This window comes from Vidua macroura, chromosome 21, assembly GCF_024509145.1.
Source record: "Vidua macroura isolate BioBank_ID:100142 chromosome 21, ASM2450914v1, whole genome shotgun sequence".
NCBI classification, from domain to species: domain Eukaryota; kingdom Metazoa; phylum Chordata; class Aves; order Passeriformes; family Viduidae; genus Vidua; species Vidua macroura.
Window position 1 is genome coordinate 4,025,681 of NC_071591.1, and position 17,153 is coordinate 4,042,833.

Below are 17,153 nucleotides of genomic sequence, written 5' to 3' on the forward strand. Positions count from 1 at the left end.
CCTGCTGCCCCGCAGGGCTGTGACCGTGTCACCAAGCCCAGCTGTGGCCAGCGAGGGGCCCAGCTGTGGCCAGCGAGAGGCTGAGCACTGCTGGTGGGGGGCTGAGCTCCCGGGCTGAGATAATGCCCAGATGAAAACACGTGCTGATGGTGTTCACGCGCTCGCAGTTAACACTTTTTCTTTGGCTAGCGGTGCGTGAACCCCAGGTGCTTCACGAGCACCTGGTGACACAAAGATCCCCTCCCAGAGCCGTTGTCACCTGTGTGCCTTTCCCATCAATGGAAACACCCCGGCGGTTCCCCCGCCCAGCTGGGACTGGAGCTCTGGCCGTCCCCGCAGCCCCCCGAGCATCCTCCTCCCGCCGGCCGCCCCTTTGTGCGGCCTCGGGGCTTTTCACGCCTCCCGTGTCCCCGTCCCCCCTCCCCGAGGGGGCCGAGCCGCGCCGGGCCGGCCCCCGGGGGGCGGGCGGAGGCTGCGGGAGGAAATCCAGTGCCTGGTTTACAGCCGAGCTCCGTCCCGGCCCCGCCGTGACATCAGGCCGCTGTTTCGGCGCGGGGGCGGCCGCGGGCTCCCGGCGCCTGCCCCGCTGCTGCGGGCGCTCCCGCACCGCTCCGCACCGCTCCGCTCCGCCGCGGCTCCCCCCCGAGCATCGCCCCCACGTCCCCGCTGCGGCTCCCCGGGCAGCCGGGGGGGCTGGCGGGGCCGGCGGCGGGTTGCGGGGCCGGGGATGCGGCGGCCCCGCCGATGGTGAGCCGCCGCCGGGCCCCGCCGCACCATGTCCCCGCCGGCCCCGAGAGGATGTTCGAGGGCTGCCGGCGGGCGCGGAGCCTCTGGGGCGGCGTCAGGCTGGAGGTGGCCGGCGAGAGCAGCCCCGTGGTGCTGCACAGCTTCACGCAGCTCGACCCCGACCTGCCGCCGCTGGAGGTGAGTGCGGGGATGCGGGGATGCGGGGTTTGGGGCGCGGGCCGGGCCCCGCTGCGCGCCCCTCGCGGGTTTGGGGGGCTCCGCCTCGCTGGCAGCGCGGGTAGGGCTGGCCCGGAGTTTGTGGGCATCCGCAGAGTGTTTCGCAGAATTCTGTTTCATGGAATCACGGAGCGGTTTGGGCTCGAAGGGACCGTAAAAATCATCTTTCCCCACCCCTGCCATGGGCAGGGACGCTTTCCACTACCCCAGGCTGCTCCAAGCACCGTCCAGCCTGGCCTGGAACGCTTCCAGGGATGGGGCAGCCACCGCTTCTCTGGGCACCCTGTGCCGGTGCCTCACCAGTCTCACAGAGAATTTCTTCCTAATATCTAATCTAAATCTACTCTCCTTCAGCTTAAATCCTACCACTCCATGCCCTTGCAAAAGTCTCACCAGCCTTCTTGTAGGCCCCTCCAGGTGCTTTAGGTGTTTCTTTTTATTGAACAAATGGGTGTCCCTGCTTGGCTTTTTTTTGCTGTGAGTCCCTGTGCCCCTGGGGACTGGCAGGCAGCTGCCAGGCTCTGTAGGGAGAAACCAGATGCTCTCCCTCCAGGCACCCAGGGAAAGGGGCAGATTGTTGAAACTTCGGGCTTTTAATATTTAATTTGAGACTCTGGCTGCGGGAGGCAGGAGTCTGCTCAGATCTGAGCTGTTTGTAAAGGCTTCAGGCTTGTCCAAACCACAAAAGTGTCCTCTGGGAAGGTTACGGGCATTGGGAGGACTTTCCTGGAGGATGCAAAAATATTTGTGCTTGTTTGGGTTCAGCCTCGGGTGGCTCAAAGTCAGGCTGGTCCCAGCGAGGCCCGAGTGCTTTGTTGATGGCAGTTGCATGTGGAGGCACCCGAAATAATCTGAGTCAGAGCTGGGCCTTTTATCTTACTAATGGATGATCGTCATCGGTGTGGTGGGAGTGTCGCTGATTGGGAGCAAACGGTGTGTCAGGAGGAGCTCAGCGGGCGGAAGGTTTTGCTGCTCAGAAGTCGCAGCCCTGGCGGTGCAGGGGTTAATACCAGCGAGGGTCAGCAAGTCTGGCTTTGCTGGGATTTAGAGCCAGCTGCAGATGTGCTGCTCTGGATGCTTCCCGCTGGAATGGGGGCGGTGGAGGGGGGGAATCGCCACTAAAACCTCTCTAGTTGCTGTGCAGATATCCGCTGAGGGCAGCCAGCGTTTCGGGGAGGGCAGTGGCTCCTTCTGCCAAACAATCAACCCCACAACCTGTGATGGAAAGTCCTGGTCAGGAAGGGATGAGCTCAGGCTCCGGCTGTTCCGCTTCACCTCTGGCCTGGTGGCAGAGCTCATCAGCTCTGTGAGAGTTCATGAAAGCTCCATCCAGCTTGTTTTCCCCCCTCTCCCCTCCCCGCCCGTCTCTCCTGGGGGTGGGCGTACTGACATGCTTCGCAGTACATCATCTGGTTCGTGTTATGCCTGGCAGGAAGTCCAGCCTCGGCCCGCGGCGCTCCGGGAGGCTGAGGGGCCGCGCTTTTGGCGAGGAGAGCAGGAGCAGGGGGAGAAAAGAGGGGGTGATGCAGCGTGCTGCCCCTCTCTTCCCAGGGGACAGCCTGCCTGGCACAATGTGCCCCGCCTGGAGGAGGCTCTGGAGCTCAGGAGAGGCTTTGGAGCATCTTGGGCGATGCGGCTGTGAGGGAAAAGTGATGGTGCTGAGGGAGGCTCATGTTTTATGCATGGCTCCCACTGGCCCTGAGCAAACCCCGCTCACCTGAGCATGGCACGGGCACAGCTGCCAGCCAGAGCCCCTCCCGAGCTGTCTGTGCCCACGTTTCTGCCCTGGCCTGTGCGTGGGTTTGTGCTGGGGAATGGTCAGAGCACAGCCCCAGCAGCTCACTCGAGATTTCCTCCCAGTCCTGAACAGAAATTCCTTCTTTTTTCCTATTTCCAAGTGATGGTGAGAAAAGGGGCGGCCCAGAGGGGTGCACTGTGACCCGTGGCCTCCTGAGCAGCTTTGGGAGGCACAGGGTGTTCATTGCATGAGCGGGGAGAGGAAAAAATGTGTCACTGTTGTGACAACTGTGGCGGCCTGGTGGGGTTGCAATCCTCAGGCAGAGCTGCAGATGCACACTGAGAGGAGAAGGCAGATTATTTGAATAAGATCCCCCAGGGACCATCAGTGTTCTGCTGAGCCCCAGTGACAGTCCCCGGGACACGGCGGGACCTTTGTCACCTCAGCCAAAAGGGAGCTGTGCTGGATTTTGGCAGAGCTCGTGGGTGGACAGTCTGGTCCCACAGGGAATGGAGGATCCCTGGAAAGCTGCTGGGCAGGCTGCAGGGAACGTGGCTCTCTCTGGTCCTCGCTGAGCCCCCAGGGGATGGCAGCAGGGAAGACTTTGCCTGTATCCCACAGCAACCGTATCGATCAGCAGGCATCACTGTGAGCCAAGTGTTCTCACCAGGATTTGAACCACGGGGGATGGAAAACTTAAACCGACTGTCTCAAGTGGGGGATTGACAGAGCAGTTTTGCAGACCTTTTGTTTTGACCTTTTCAGTTCCAATCCATTCCATATTCAGCAGTGAGTGTCAATCCTTCCAGTCCTGCAGGAGCCACAGAGTGAATTTGGTGGCCCTCCTGGTCCTGCTGGCCAGGAATGGCCCAAAACACCACTGCAGATGACACAGACTGAAACTTTCATGCAGCTGATGTTGCTGAACCTCTGAGGAGGCTGGGCTGACTCATAAAAAAAGCCCTTATAAAAAAAGTCCTTGTAATTCTGGCTGTGTTTGTTTTCTGAACAATTAGGAGATTTTCAGTTGCTAAATGAATCCTTGAAAACTTGAATTGCTCAGCCCAGATGCCTTGTAGGTCAGTGCTTGTTCTTTACAGCTGTGAGGGAGAGGCAAAGATATCTCTTAAAAGCCATTTTCTTTTCACTTCCTATGGTGCCTTTGGAATAAGATCCTTTTCTCCCAGCCTGTTCTCCTCCCCCAGGCACAACCTGATATGTCCCTTGCAATTTGCCAGATGAACATCATCTGTTGGTATTTCTTGGATGGGGACCTACCTTCTGGCTCCCTTCCAGAGAGGTTTGGTGGTGAGGCCTGGAGCAGGCTGGGATGCTGATTGTTGGTGGCTGATGCAGGGTGGGAATAACAGAGGGTGGGAGGGTTTTTTTTAATTATTATTGCTTGATATGGTTGAAGAGAAGCTTCCAAATGTGTTTGTGTAATAATTGTTTTACTCAGAGGCTGCTGTGCCATGTTTCCATAAGGGTGGGGATTCCCATACTGGGGTCTCACTCAGGTTTTAGTGGATTTAGTACCAGACTGGCAGCCCTGGAAACTGAAATCTGTGGTTGTTCACAGGCTGAATGGGCAAACTATCCCCCAGGCCAGCCCTGTGCTTCAGCATCACTCAGCTTCAGCCCCCTGGCCCAGATCAGACTAATGCTCCACTGCAGCCTCTTTTTTTCTGGCTCTCAGGGTGGCATCACCAGGCAGGGGCAAGTAAATGCAATCTTGGAGTATTTCCCCACTTCCCTGGGCCTGGCTTTGGGGTGTGATGAGCAAAAGGAGCATCAGGCCAGCTGTGCCTGCAGGGATGGGTCTCATTTAGCACCCACCACTGTTTGGGATTTGGGATCTGGCTGTGACCACCCCACTCTTAGGGCCAGAGCATGACCTGTTTTTAGGGCCCCCTGAGCTGCTCTGGCCAGCAGCTCCTCCATCTCCCTTCCCAGCTCTAACCAGCCACTGTGTCCCCCGAGGGGAGTGTAATTGAAGGAGGAAAGAGCTTATTTAGGTCACTCCAGACCACATTTAAAGGCTGGGTATGCCCTGCTCACACTTTCTCTGATGCCCTTATCTCCGGAGCTGCCTAATGACTGGCTTTCAAACGTCCATGCTCCTTTTATTTAAATATATCCTTGCAGCGGGGCTGTCTCAGTTCTCAAATATTTCTTCATCTCCCACGGACTCAGCAAGAGGGGGGAAAAAAATGTGGTTGCTAAGGAGCAGGATTTGGATACAAAGCTGGCTGAGCTGCTGGCGGGGGGCCCCGGGGGGCTCAAGCACAGCTCATGGCCAGTCAGGGTTTGTGCATTGCTTTGGTGGGATGGCACCTGCGGGGTCTGGGCGAGGAGGATTGGGGTTTGGAACATTCCTTTGGCCTTGAGGAGGAAGAGTTGAGTTGTGGGACTCGCTCCTTTTACAGGTTAATGTGCTCATCTTGTGATGTTTGTGTGGGTTAGATCCCACTGCGGCACCCGTGGCTGGTCCCAAGTGTGTGTCTGTTGTTCCAGGGCTCTGTGGGATCTTTGTTTTGCAGAGAGAAGCATGTGTGGGCTGAAAGGTGAGGCTGGCAGTGGGGTTTGGTGCCCAGGAAGAAGCATCACGCTGAAACTGTGTGGCAGCCTCTGGCTGGAGCATTCCTGGGAACACCAGCAGCAGAGCAAGGAGAGCAGGACAAGGGATGTTTGGATACTCCAGTTATCAGGTGTCTCAGTGCCCAGGTGGGGACTCACCTGCACGTCACAGCAGCCCCAGTAACGATGCATTTGGACTTTGCTCCTGAGTCGTTAGGGAAAGGGAGTGCTGAGCTCGGCACGGAGCACTAATCCCAGCAATCCCAGTAATCCCAGTAATCGCAGCCGCTCCTTGGGCGGGCAGGTTGGCTGCCTGAAGGGAGTCACGGGGAGGGGGTCTGAGCAGGGGCAGAGCTGCAAGGGCTGCTCTGGGCACTGGGTTGGCACAGGGGGTTTGCAGAAGGGCCCTTGTGGATGGGCCTTTTGTTCCCTTAGCACCTGGGAACAGCTCTGCCAGAGGTGCCGGGAAAGTCCTTTCCCAATTCTCAGCACGTGGCCGCGTGGGCTGTGCTGAGCAAACGCTGCTCTCCTCCGGTGCACTGAAGTGGTGACTGCAGCTCCCCAGACCTCGGTCCCTCACCTGCTTTGGGTTTGTTTTTGTGATGTTATGCAAATCACCTCTCCGGTTTTCGGTTACATTCCCGGGGCTGTGTTGGCGCGGGTTCTTGTAGGGCAGCACTTTTACATTAGATAACGCCGAGTTCCCTCTACCTGAGGGTCAGGAGTTATGTGACAGCTGAATGTCACTGGAGATTAAGCACAGGCAGAGGCTCCTGGCGTGGCCCGTTTGCCTCGGCTGGCCCCACAGCAGTTTGTTTTCATTACACCGTTGGTATTTGGATGAGCTCTGCTGTCAGAAACATGCTGGGACGAGAAAGGGCGTCTTCCCTCCTCATGTGGGGTGCTGGGAGCAGCTGCCTGGGGAGCCCTGGGCTCAGCAGAGGCAGGATGGGGATGGCTCCGGCTGCCAGGCACCAGCCGAGTCCTCGGAGTCAATGGGAGGGAAAAAAAGTTGGTCTAACTTGCAAACAGAGCAGATTGGAGAGGAAACTCATCAGAGGCAACTTCATCTGCAATGCTGAGACATTATTTTTAGAGCGGCTTTGCTTTCTGCTAACCACAGTCCAGCAGCTGAACTGAGGGCTTGTGTGGAAACTGCTTTGCAAAGGGCTCGCTACTCATCTTACCAGAACTTCTTTTCATGTGATGGAGCAAAACCACGCAGCCTTTCCCCGCTCCTTGCAGCGGTTGGGTCTCCATGGAGACTCTCAAGCTGAGAGCCTGCCCCAGGCTCCTGCTCCAGCCAGTGTGTGTTTGTGAAATTATGTGTTTGCTTTGGGTTCACCTCTAGGAGTTGGAGCTGACTTCAGGAAACCAGGGTTTAGCCAAGCTGGGCAAAGCAAAGCATTTTGCCTGGGACTGGCAGGGGCAAAGCTCAGCTGTGGGAAGTCAATAAGGATGCTGAAGCATGTGGCTGGGGGGTTCAGAACCTCTCCTTCCAGTTTAGGCTGAAACACGGGGCATTTTGGTCAGAGACTGTCTAAAAGGCTCAGTTGGTGGCCTGCTGCTGGCAAGGTCTGGCTCTGTGCACTGGAGCAGCAGCAGAGCCTGGGAGCTGAGGCTGATGGTGTCACCCCCACCCCTCCGATGCTGTGACCCCAACAAGCACTGCAGACCCTCCAGGGCAAGGCCAACGCTCAGGCTGGTTTATCACCTTAAAGCAGCCCAGCTTTCCTCCAAAAGCTGCTATTTGTTTGCTTTTGGTTATATTTTCCATGGCTATCTGGTCGCAGCTGCAGTTCTGCTGGTCAGGAGCCTCGTGCTGAGCGATGCGTTGGCGGTGCCCGTTGCTGGTGACACTCACTGGGATTACTGGATTTCCAGACAATGTGCTTTACTCCATTCTGTCCCGGTTGCAACAGTGAGAACTGGCACGAAGACGGGACAGGCCTGGCTGGTTCTTCCCTGGCAGTGCTGGGGTGACTCAGAGCGTAGCTATGGATCACACCAGTGTCATAACAAACACTTCTTCCCTGAGGTGCTTCTTGGGGGGTATTCCACAAACTCCATCTCTCCCAGTCCTCATTCCCATGGATTTCGGTTCCTCAGCAAAAGTCAGCTCTGGGAGGATGGGGCTGTTTGAGGCTTGACTGCTCTTAATCCAGGGAACACCAAAGGAAAGGAGTCAGGGAAGGAAGGTGGGCACCTCTGCCCTCTTCACATTGATGCTGCCCCATGGTCACTGTGCACTTCAGCTTTTTGGACATCCCAGGGTGTGACCCTTATTAAATGGGAGGGTGGGCTGCAGGAGTGCTCCCTGTGGCTGGTAATGGCAGAGGATGAACGGGGCAGGGTGGCAGGAACAGATGAGTGGGGGTGGGAACGTGCTGTGGCCAGGAGGAACAGGCACCTGTGTGGTGTTGGAGCTGCACCGACATGATTCATGGCCAAACCCGCACCTACAGAGCAGGGCTGCGGGTCTGGGGAGGGAATTTGTCCTCCCAGCCCGGACACCTGCATTCCTTGTGCTGCAGGTCTGGCACACTCAGCACTCAGGGCTGGACCCGGGGCCAAACCTCACTGCTGAGGCTCCCGGTGCGTGTGTTCTGGCACTTGACAACAGCGGGAGTATTATCTTTTTCCAGTGGTTTTCTCCCCAAAGGTGCCAGTTAATCGTAAAATCTCATTTGCCTCAGCTGTGGAAATCACCCGGAGCTGGCGGAGCATCCCGTTCCCCCCCCAGGTGCCGGCATGTTGCCACCTGCTCATGTCGCACCTCCTGCCTCGTTGACACCTATTTAAGTAATACTCCCAAGGTGAGATTTTGTTGATTACAAAGCAGAAGTGCTTGCTCTTGCCTCTTCCACCTCCCCACGGGCACCGCGCGGGGAGGGGAGCAAGTAGCGGGATGCCCTGCCAGGGGAGAATCTCTGCGGAGCGAAGGGGATGGCCTGAAACCCGCAGCTGGGCTGTGCCGGGACACGCTGGGGCTGCGGGTGTCAGGAGGAGGCTGGGACGAGCCCGGCTGATCCCCTGATCCCGGGAAGCACATGCCAGCAGCAAATGGAGGAGCCGCGCGTCATCCCGGCCGGGGTGGGAGCTGGGCGCGGAGGGCACGGCCGGAGAACAAAGCCTCGCATTTATTCCTGCCGTCCTTTCACCGTCAGCCCCTCTCTGCCTGGATTGTTCCTGCATTTTCTCTGCTTCAGCTGTTTACTGGGTCACCCTGGTGCAGACACGCACACAAAGAGCGAGCCATCGCCGAGCCCGTCGCTGTGCCACCGGCGCTGCGAGCCCCTCTGCGGCCCCGGCAGCACAGTGGTGCCATTGATCCGGCTGGCAGAGCGTGCCCGGGGCCAGCCTGGCCTGCAGGCATGCAGAGCCCCCCAGGCATCCTCCTCTGCCATGGCTGTGGCCATGGGATTTTGAGGAGGGGGCCCCTAAGGGTCTGGGCTTGTCAGCTTTGCCCACATTCGGTCACACCGGGTTTGGTGGAGGGAATGCCAGTTGACGTAAGGCAGAGTAAACACAGGGGTGGACACGTTTATTGCACTGGGGTTTATTTCGGTTCAGCTTATCTAAGCTCAGGATGTGTCTCAGCTAATTTGAAATTAACCTTGTTCAAATGGAAGTGGAGGGGAAAGGAGCAGTTTCTGTCAGCCAGAGTGTGCCCAGGCAAGGCTGTGGCTTTTGGACAGCCCCCAGTATGTGCACCTTCAAAATTCCAGGGAGATGTGGCTTTGCTGTCTTTTCCCCTCTGCAAGCTGCAGCAGGCGAGTCACTGCTCAGACATTTACATTTACAGTTTAACCAGGTTGCTTGGGAACACTGTGGGGTAAAACTCCCTGGGAACATCAGTGTGGGGCCAGTGGGATCTGGCAGTTGTGATCTTTGCTTTGCCCTTCCTGCATGTCCCACCTTGTGTGTGCCCAGGTGAGCACTTCATTCATGCAGGACATGGATGTGCCAGGGCAAGGGGCATGTTTGACAGAAAGGGCTGATTTTATTGCAGCTGATACTTCTTAAGATAATTTTTTTGGCTGTCTGGGCTGGTGCATGGGCTGAGAGCTGGAGAGTGTTCAAGGTTTTGCGTCTCAGGGAATGTAAAGGCTTTTGTGAAGATGGAGTCACTTGCAGGTGCTGACGCATGCAAAGGACAAGCATTGCCCTGGAGCTGCCACAAGGAACAAGTCTGTGTGTCCTGGTGAACATGTGTGAAGCCAGAACTGACATTTTAGCCACGTCTATTCCAATCAGTTTCAAGGAACATAATTTCTGAGTGCCATCTCCATCCCTTTCCCAATACACCTGGCAGCTGTTGCTGCTGCAGAAATAACACATGTGCTGCACCAGAGCCCTGCTTCAGAGGTGGAATTGATGGAGTAGCATTAGGTCAGGTAGGCTGGAACTCTTCAGGACACCCCTCGTGTTTTAATTCACATTTGAACGAGGCACTGGGGAACTGTCATGTTGCATGTGACTTCCAGGTGCTACTGTACACCCAGAAAAACATCAATCGGTTTTTGAACTTGTTTCAGTTACGGCTTTTTTGCAGATTTTTCTGTTCCATCTCAGTAAAATGCAAACCTTTTGTTCCGAGCCGAAATGACTTGGGATGCGACTCTCGATCTTTATTTAACCTCGCAGAGCAGTACCTACATTAATTTTTTATGCACCGTTTTTCACCAGCCGTGTCGTTCTGGTTTCACTTCCAGTAATGCCCCGGGGCCGTGGGCGAGTCGGTGGCGGGGCTGCATCCCTGTGCTCCGAGCCTGCCCCCGTGGAGGCGTTGGCTCTGGGCAGGGATGCTGCCGGGGCCATCACGAGCACAGGGCTCAGGGCTGTGGAGCAAGAGCCAGATCTGCTGTGTCGGCGGGATCTTTTTTTCCCTCGACTTAGAGAGGAAGCAAAACCTGCTGCACTCAGTTTTCTTTGAATAGCCTGCGAGGGGAGCCCATCCCAGCACGTCCCCTGAGGTGGTGTTTCCATATGGGGTGCAAATGGCTGGTGGTCATCTCTGCTCCTGGGTGTAGGAAACTCAGGGTTTGCAGTTCATCAGTCATCCCTGTTGTGGCTGGAGTTTGCTTTTCCCTGGAGAGTCCCCCTGTCAGCCTGATCCCCCAGCACCTGTGTTTCACCACCTCAGGGGTCTGATCCTGCCCATTGAAGGCTGGGGATGGAGTGGCCATGCAGAGTCTTTGATTTCCAAACCACAGAAAGAGCGAAAAAGTCTCTCCATGTGGGAAGGCCCTTAGTTTTCTTTAAAAGCAAACCAGGAGCAAATGGAGGAGGAATCCTGCTTATCTGCTCTGTCTCGTTCCTGGACCGAGCACTGAGCTCCTAATCCTTGCTCCAGCCACTGACTCACTGCCTGTGAGTCACAAGATGCCTCTGTGACCCAGCTGCCAGCTTCCCTTCTCCCTGAACTGCCAGGCTGGAGAAGGCTGCCTTTGGATACCCCCTGCAGCCCCTCCGGGTCACAGACACAGGGTCAGAGCTGCTGTTGGTCTCAGGACCCACAGAGCCCGAGGGAGGAGGTGTAAGATCCCTACGAGAGGCAGATATGGGGTGATGTGGCCTCTCTTTCTCTCTGCCCCATCCTGGTGCTGGGTGATGCACTGGCTCCAGGGCTGTTCCCCTGGGGCACAGCTTTCCATGCTGAAACACCTGGAGCAGAGTGTCAGGAAAACCCAGCTGTGGAGCCCAGCAACTGACAGGGAGAGAACAGGCCCTCAGCTGTTGCCACTGGCCTGGCGTCCTGGCCAAAACCACCCCTTTTTCATGGTGGCTTTAAGTTCAGCTTCTGGCCCTTTTCCTGTTCTTTTCCTGTTTCCCCTTTTGTTGCTGTGTTTTTATGGGCTGCTGGAATCGGTCCTGGTTTGAGGCAGCTCGGAGCAGGAAGGCAGAGAGTGTTGAAAACCCAAAGGAATGGTGTCTTTCTGCTGAACATCTCTGCATGGGGAGCAGGGGCTGGGTACAGCCGAGCTGTGGCAGGGGACTGAGCTCCATCAGCAGCAAGAGGAGCACTCGGGGGAAAGGAGACAGTGGGAGATAACTTGCCCAGCTGGAGAGAAACCCCCCAGGGCCACCATGGCCATGGCTGGGATGGTGTTTTGGACCAAAAGTGCTCCTGCCCTCAGCGGGGCTGCTGCTCCAAAGCACTTGCCGTGAGTCACCAGCGTGGGCACCTTTCCTTCCCCTGAAACAGGGGATGTTTGTCAGCTTCCTCCCCACTTCGGGTAGTCCTTGTAGCCTTCCTGAGCACAGCCAGGGGAAGGAAACTGAGTGCCAGGAGTGGATGATCCCTCAAGGCAGAGCCATGGGGGAAGAGCCACCACAGGGCTTTTTGCTGGAAGTCCCCACGGGGAAGAGCGCTGTGCTGTGTGTGCTTATTTTGGACGTGTAGGACAGAGGGTGCTTCTGCTTTTGTGGTCTTTATCTTCGGTTCACAGAACTGAGCTTGTTTTCCTTTCACTACCCGGGGGTGACTTTTTTTCCTATTTCCTTTTACATAATGTCATGCACTCGCCTTTGCAGAAGAGGTCCCAGGGTGGCTGCTGCTCCTTGGGGGTGAAATGAAAGTGCACTGGGGGTTGGTGTTGGACATGGGCTGTGCTGGAGCCGGTTTCCTTCCTTCCCAGAAAGGCCCATTTCCCGTTGCTAGTGGGAAGGGATCATTCTGAGAAGACTGTAAAGACCAAACTCCCACTTGCTGTTTCTGGCTTTACCACCTTTCATTGGGTTCTTTTGAGCTTGTGCAAGCGTGGAGCTTCAATGGGAAACCCCTGGTGACGTCTCCGAGGCTCAGCTCTGCCTTTTCTTGTCTCGTTAACCAGTGGGACTGTTAATTCCCAGCAGGCACACATTCCTGGCTTCCCACGGGCAAGGGTTAGTGTTTGTTCCTCTCTTGTGACTGGTAGCAGCAGCCCCTTTGAAATCACGGTGCAGAGAGACTCTTGGTGCTGCTCTGTACCTGTCTGTGGAACAGGGGTTTTGTGTAACTCAACAGAAAAGGGAGCAGAGTAACACAAATATCTTGATTGTTAAACCAGCTGTGGTCCAGAGAGCATCAGCAAAAGCACTTTAAGCAGTTGTGCCTCCTCCATGTGTGCTGAAATTAATACCTTTTTCCACTAACAGTTCATTATTTTTGTGCCTTTGGAGGCCTGTGTGCTAACCTGGGGCACGTGGGACCAGAGCTCTTAAGACCTGGTAATTGTTGGGTAATTGTCTGTGTGTAAGTGTGGGGACGCTGCCATACTCACACTTAATCCCACATTTTGCTCCTGTTTTACTAAAACCACCTTAGTGACTGAGCAAAAACACTTTCCAAAATGCAGAGCCTGAGCCAATGTTTTTCTTTGCTGTTTGGCTTTTGCATTTTCTCCTCCTTTCATCTGTTGGGAAGAGCCGAAGGCAGAGTCCCTGCTGCTGCTGCTCTCTGCCTGGCTCTCAGGGTCCCTCACACCCTTCCTCCAGGCTCACAAACCTTGGCTGCATCTTAGAGCTCCTTATTAATCCTCTGTGTGAAGACGTGGGGTTTGACACCACGCCGAGTACAAGAACATTCACCAGAGAGCAGAAGAGTTTATTGCACGGAGCAGGAATTCCTCCCTGGTGTAGTCACAAAGGCTTTGAACCATCAGTGGGAGCTCCAGGGCTGGCTGCAATTGGAAGAGGCAGTCCCCAGGCCCAGGGCAGCCATCTGGTGCAGACTCCCGTTTCATATTTCAGGGGATGAACTCCTGCAGAGTTCACTCACGGCTGCTTCTGCAAAAGCCTCTGCTCTGCACAACTGGGGAGAGTTAAACATGTGGCTTTTCCTTGTGCCCCTCCAGCCAGAGGCCTTTTTCCTGCTGTGTGGAGAGGACCAGGATTGCACACTGAGCTGGAGGAAGCAAACCAAACCTTCATTTTTCTGTGTATTCTCTTTTTTTGGTGCCCATCTTGAAATGCGTTGGACCTCACTTTCTGGGCTGCTGGGTCCCACCTGTATGAATTTGATGGGAAGTGCAGATGCCATAACCATCAAATCTTGTTGCAGACGTTTAAAGCACTGCCTGGGCCTGTTGGATTCATCCCTTGTGCCAACACAAGGGGTTGTTCACCCGTGCCTCACCCTCAGGCTGAGGTGGAGGAGGGTTTGTGTGCTGGCTGAGCCTGACTCATGTTCCCTTCTTCTGAGGGGCAGAAAATTCCAGCAGATGTGCAGGGCAGGCAGTGGGGAGCAGTGACTGTTGCAATATTTACCAGCACTCATCTCTTTAGAGACCATTTTGAAGGCATTCAGCTTTGGTTGACTCGCTGGAAATCCTGATGTGAGCGCAGGATTCTGGGTGGCCAGCACAAACATAAGCCACAGGTCAAGGTTTTGAGTCTGTCCCTGTCCTGCTCCCAGCTCATCTCCTCACCTGCAAGGGGAGAAACGTGTGCTTGGTGCAGGTGTTGGAATGAGACTCCTCTGGCTCTGTCCTGCTGCTGCTTTTTTGCTTTGGGTTGGTTTTTAACCAACATGTGCGGAATGCACAATCAGCATCTCGGAGGAGCAGCCGGAGGAAAGAGGAAGCTCACACGGAATATAAATAGCCAAATTTTAGAATGTCCCAGTGTAGCAGCTCTCCTGGCTCTTGGCAGGAGCCTGCAGACCGCTGGGAAGCCACGGCCTTCGTGTGTGGTTTGCAAAGGGGGAACTTTGGGGGATATCACACAAGTCAGCAAGGCAAAAAATGAATGAATCTGACATTCTTGGATATGGGAAGGAAATGAAATTTGCTTTTCTGCACATCAGAATGGGGTGTATTCCCTGCACGTGACATGAAATGCAGAGTGAAAACCCTGCACAATTGTGGCAATACTTTCCACTGTAGTTGTACAGCAGTTGCCAATGATTCATGGGTTGATCCTGAGGTGGTTTTTTCCTCCCATATGATTTAATTTATGAATTTAATTGCATGTCAGCAAGCATCTGATTTTTCTTGATATTTTTGTCTGGGGTTTACAACTGCTCAGCCAAATCCCTTTTCTGAGTTAGACTGTACAAGGCTCTGGTCCTGCTGGACCCAGAGCTTTCCTCTCAACGTAAATGGGAGGTACACAGAGGTAGGGCTGACATGCAGGCTGGGTGATGAAGGCTGGGAAAGAGCCTAGGACAAATTAGGAAGTGTTTCCATGGCTTTTCTTTGGTGGTTTGTTGTTGTTGTTGTTTGGTTTTTTTTTGGAAACAGCATCTAAAGGTGGAAGAAGGCCAGCTTGGTTAGGTGCTGTCAGTGCAGATGGTTGATCCAGAGTGGACACAAAGCTTTAGCTGTGCTGGCAGCCTCTCCCAAGGTTGTGCCAGTCCCCAGGGCAGTGTACTTGAACACAGTTTGTGCCATAATTTATCCCAGAGCACAGAACAAGAGAGGGACAGACGCAGGTGCCAGGAAGGATGTTTGGTGTCTGCTGCCTCATGTGGGTGCTCTCAGGGTTGCTCAATGAACCCTGGGAAAAGCTCCTGATGTTCACAGCAGAGCCTCACAACTCCCTGAACTTCAGCAAACCAAACCTCTCCATAGTCTGGCACAAAGTGAGAAAAGCAGGTTCAGCAGAAAGTGAAAAAGTCAGTAACCCTGCCCAGGGGGATTCTCTGCCCTCATTCATCACAGCCATGAATGAGAGGCTTTTTCAAGCTTCCCCTTAGTCTCTGGGCTGGCTGTGCTTCCCTGCCTTGATTCCTTGTGAGGAACAAGCCCGTGGCTTGAGCAGAGCAGTGAGCACTGCTGTGGTGGTGCTGATAAAGGAGGGTGCTTCAAAAGCATTTGGGTGCACATGGGATCCATCCATCAGCTCAGGTGCTCTGCTCCTGTTTCCTGAGGTGTGCAGCCTCTTCTGAGCCTGGCTGTGGCTGTCCCCGTGTTCACAGGGCAGTTTGGGGGAGGATTTTTTTGCAGGGAGCAGCATCACTTCTGGGGCTCCATCCTAAATCCTTTCATGGCACTTTCTTCCTCAGTGAGCGCCGTGTCAATGCTGTCAGTTGTTGCCAATGCTCAGGGCTCTTTGGGGGGCAGTTGCAGGGAAAGCTGAGGGCTGGCTCTGGCAGGAGAGGTTTGTCCCCACAGCCCTGTGTCCCAGTGATGGCCACTCCCCCTCTAACCAGCTTTCTGCTTTCGGGCATTTTCTCCTTCTGCTGAGCTGTGGGTTTTGGTGAGTGTTCGTCCATGCCCTGCCATTTGGTGAGGGGGATGGAGGGCGGGGGAGATCCCTGCAGTGTTTAAATGGATCTGGATAAATCTTCTTAAGGGAGGCACTGAGTCAGCAGAGCGTGGTTAGGGAGGAGGAGGAGGGGGGAACCAAATTGTCCTTGTGGGGCTGGAGCTGCTGCTGAGCCCGTGCTGGTGTGTGGTGCTGGGGGAGGCGTGTGCCCGGGGATCTGCTCTGAGAAGCATCACCCCTTTCCTTGCTGAATTGTTGGTGCTCTCCATCCTCCAGAGCAGAAATGGGAGCCTCAGAATTGGATGCCTGTCACCCAGAGGTGCCTGAACCCTGTGCCCAGACTGGTCCTGGCTGTGCCTGATCCCACCCTGGTGCAGATCTCTGGGATTTCCCCCCAGCTTTGAGCTTTGGATTTCTGCCTGGTGCTGTGGGCAGCTTGGTTTGACAGTGATTATTTATTAGGGAAGTGCACCAGGGTGCTTGGTTCAGATCACTGAGACTCTGCTCAGACCAGGAGCCAGTGTCACCTCACGGGAGAGGCAGAGACTTGGGGAGGGGAGCAGCCAGGGCTGGGCACTGAGCTGTGCTGCCACTGTCCCTTCCCCTGCCTTGTGAGGGGTCTCACCTTGCACTGGCACAGCCTGGCTTTGCTGAAGGGCTGAGACATGGAGCCAGGGGATGTGGGACAGACCAAAAGCAGCTTCCCAAAGTCCTGGCTCCACTGTGGGCAGGCTCAGCCAGCCAGACACACTGGTGTCACCTGGTTTGCATTTCTGAGCAGGTGAGGGAGACTCACTGCCAGCCAGCTGCTGCCTTTGGCTTGCTGGGATCTCTTGTAGGAGCCACAAAAGCATCCCTGCCACGCTTTGCTCTCCTTATCTCATGGTGTATCTTGTCTTTCCATGCAGAGCTCCACACAGGAGATCGGAGAAGAGCTGGAGGATGGTGTGATCTACAGCATATCCCTCCGGAAAGTGCAGCTCCACCACACGGCCAACAAAGGGCAGCGCTGGCTGGGGGTAAGCTGGGGGCTCCTCCTGCCACCGGGGAGGATTCAGATGTTTCCCTGCCATGGGAATCATGTACTGATTTGGGAGCAGGGAGTGGGAGCACCCTTGCCCTCTGCTGCATGGGAAGGGGTACAGGTGAAACAATCTGCAGCCCCATTTTGAAAAATAGGGCAACTCCAATTTGTATGTAGATTTTGGCAGCTCTGAGGCCTTTCCTGGGGTTTCCCAAGTGCTCAGGTGTTCTCAGCTGGGTTGCTGGTGTTTGCTGTCTGAGGAGACTCAGCTTTCCTATTCCAGTCAGGAGACCTCAGGCACTGTGGGGATCCCAGCCTAGCCTTGAACTTGTGAAGCTGCTGGGAACACTTTGCACTTGGTGGTGTCTGTCTTCACCCAGCCCACTGACTTGTTCTGCTCCCGTCCTGGCAGTTTGAGAATGAGTCAGCCTTAAACCTCTACGAGACGTGCAAGGTGCGGACGATAAAAGCCGGGACCTTGGAGAAGCTGGTGGAGTACCTGGTCTCAGCCTTCAAGGGCAATGACTCCACCTATGTCACCATCTTCCTGTGCACCTACCGGGCCTTCGCCACCACCAAGCAAGTGCTGGACCTGCTGCTTAACAGGTGAGGCTGCCCTGAGCCCCAGCACACAGCTGGGGGTGGCCAGGAAAGCCCCAG

At 55.4% G+C, this 17,153-nt stretch overlaps 1 protein-coding gene across 4 annotated transcripts in view; it reads left to right on the forward strand.

The window, feature by feature from the left end:
- Positions 1-17,153, forward strand: part of RALGDS (ral guanine nucleotide dissociation stimulator) — a 56,625-nt gene that overhangs the window by 32,159 nt on the left and 7,313 nt on the right. For 3 of the 4 annotated variants that reach the window (XM_053996164.1, XM_053996165.1, XM_053996166.1), the window contains exons 1-3: positions 529-924; positions 16,378-16,488; positions 16,906-17,099. In XM_053996164.1, the coding sequence (XP_053852139.1) occupies positions 745-924; positions 16,378-16,488; positions 16,906-17,099 (485 nt within the window). In that variant the 5' untranslated portion in view covers positions 529-744. Of the gene's footprint in view, positions 1-528; positions 925-16,377; positions 16,489-16,905; positions 17,100-17,153 lie in introns of those variants that run through there. The other variant, XM_053996167.1, reaches the window with a different exon arrangement.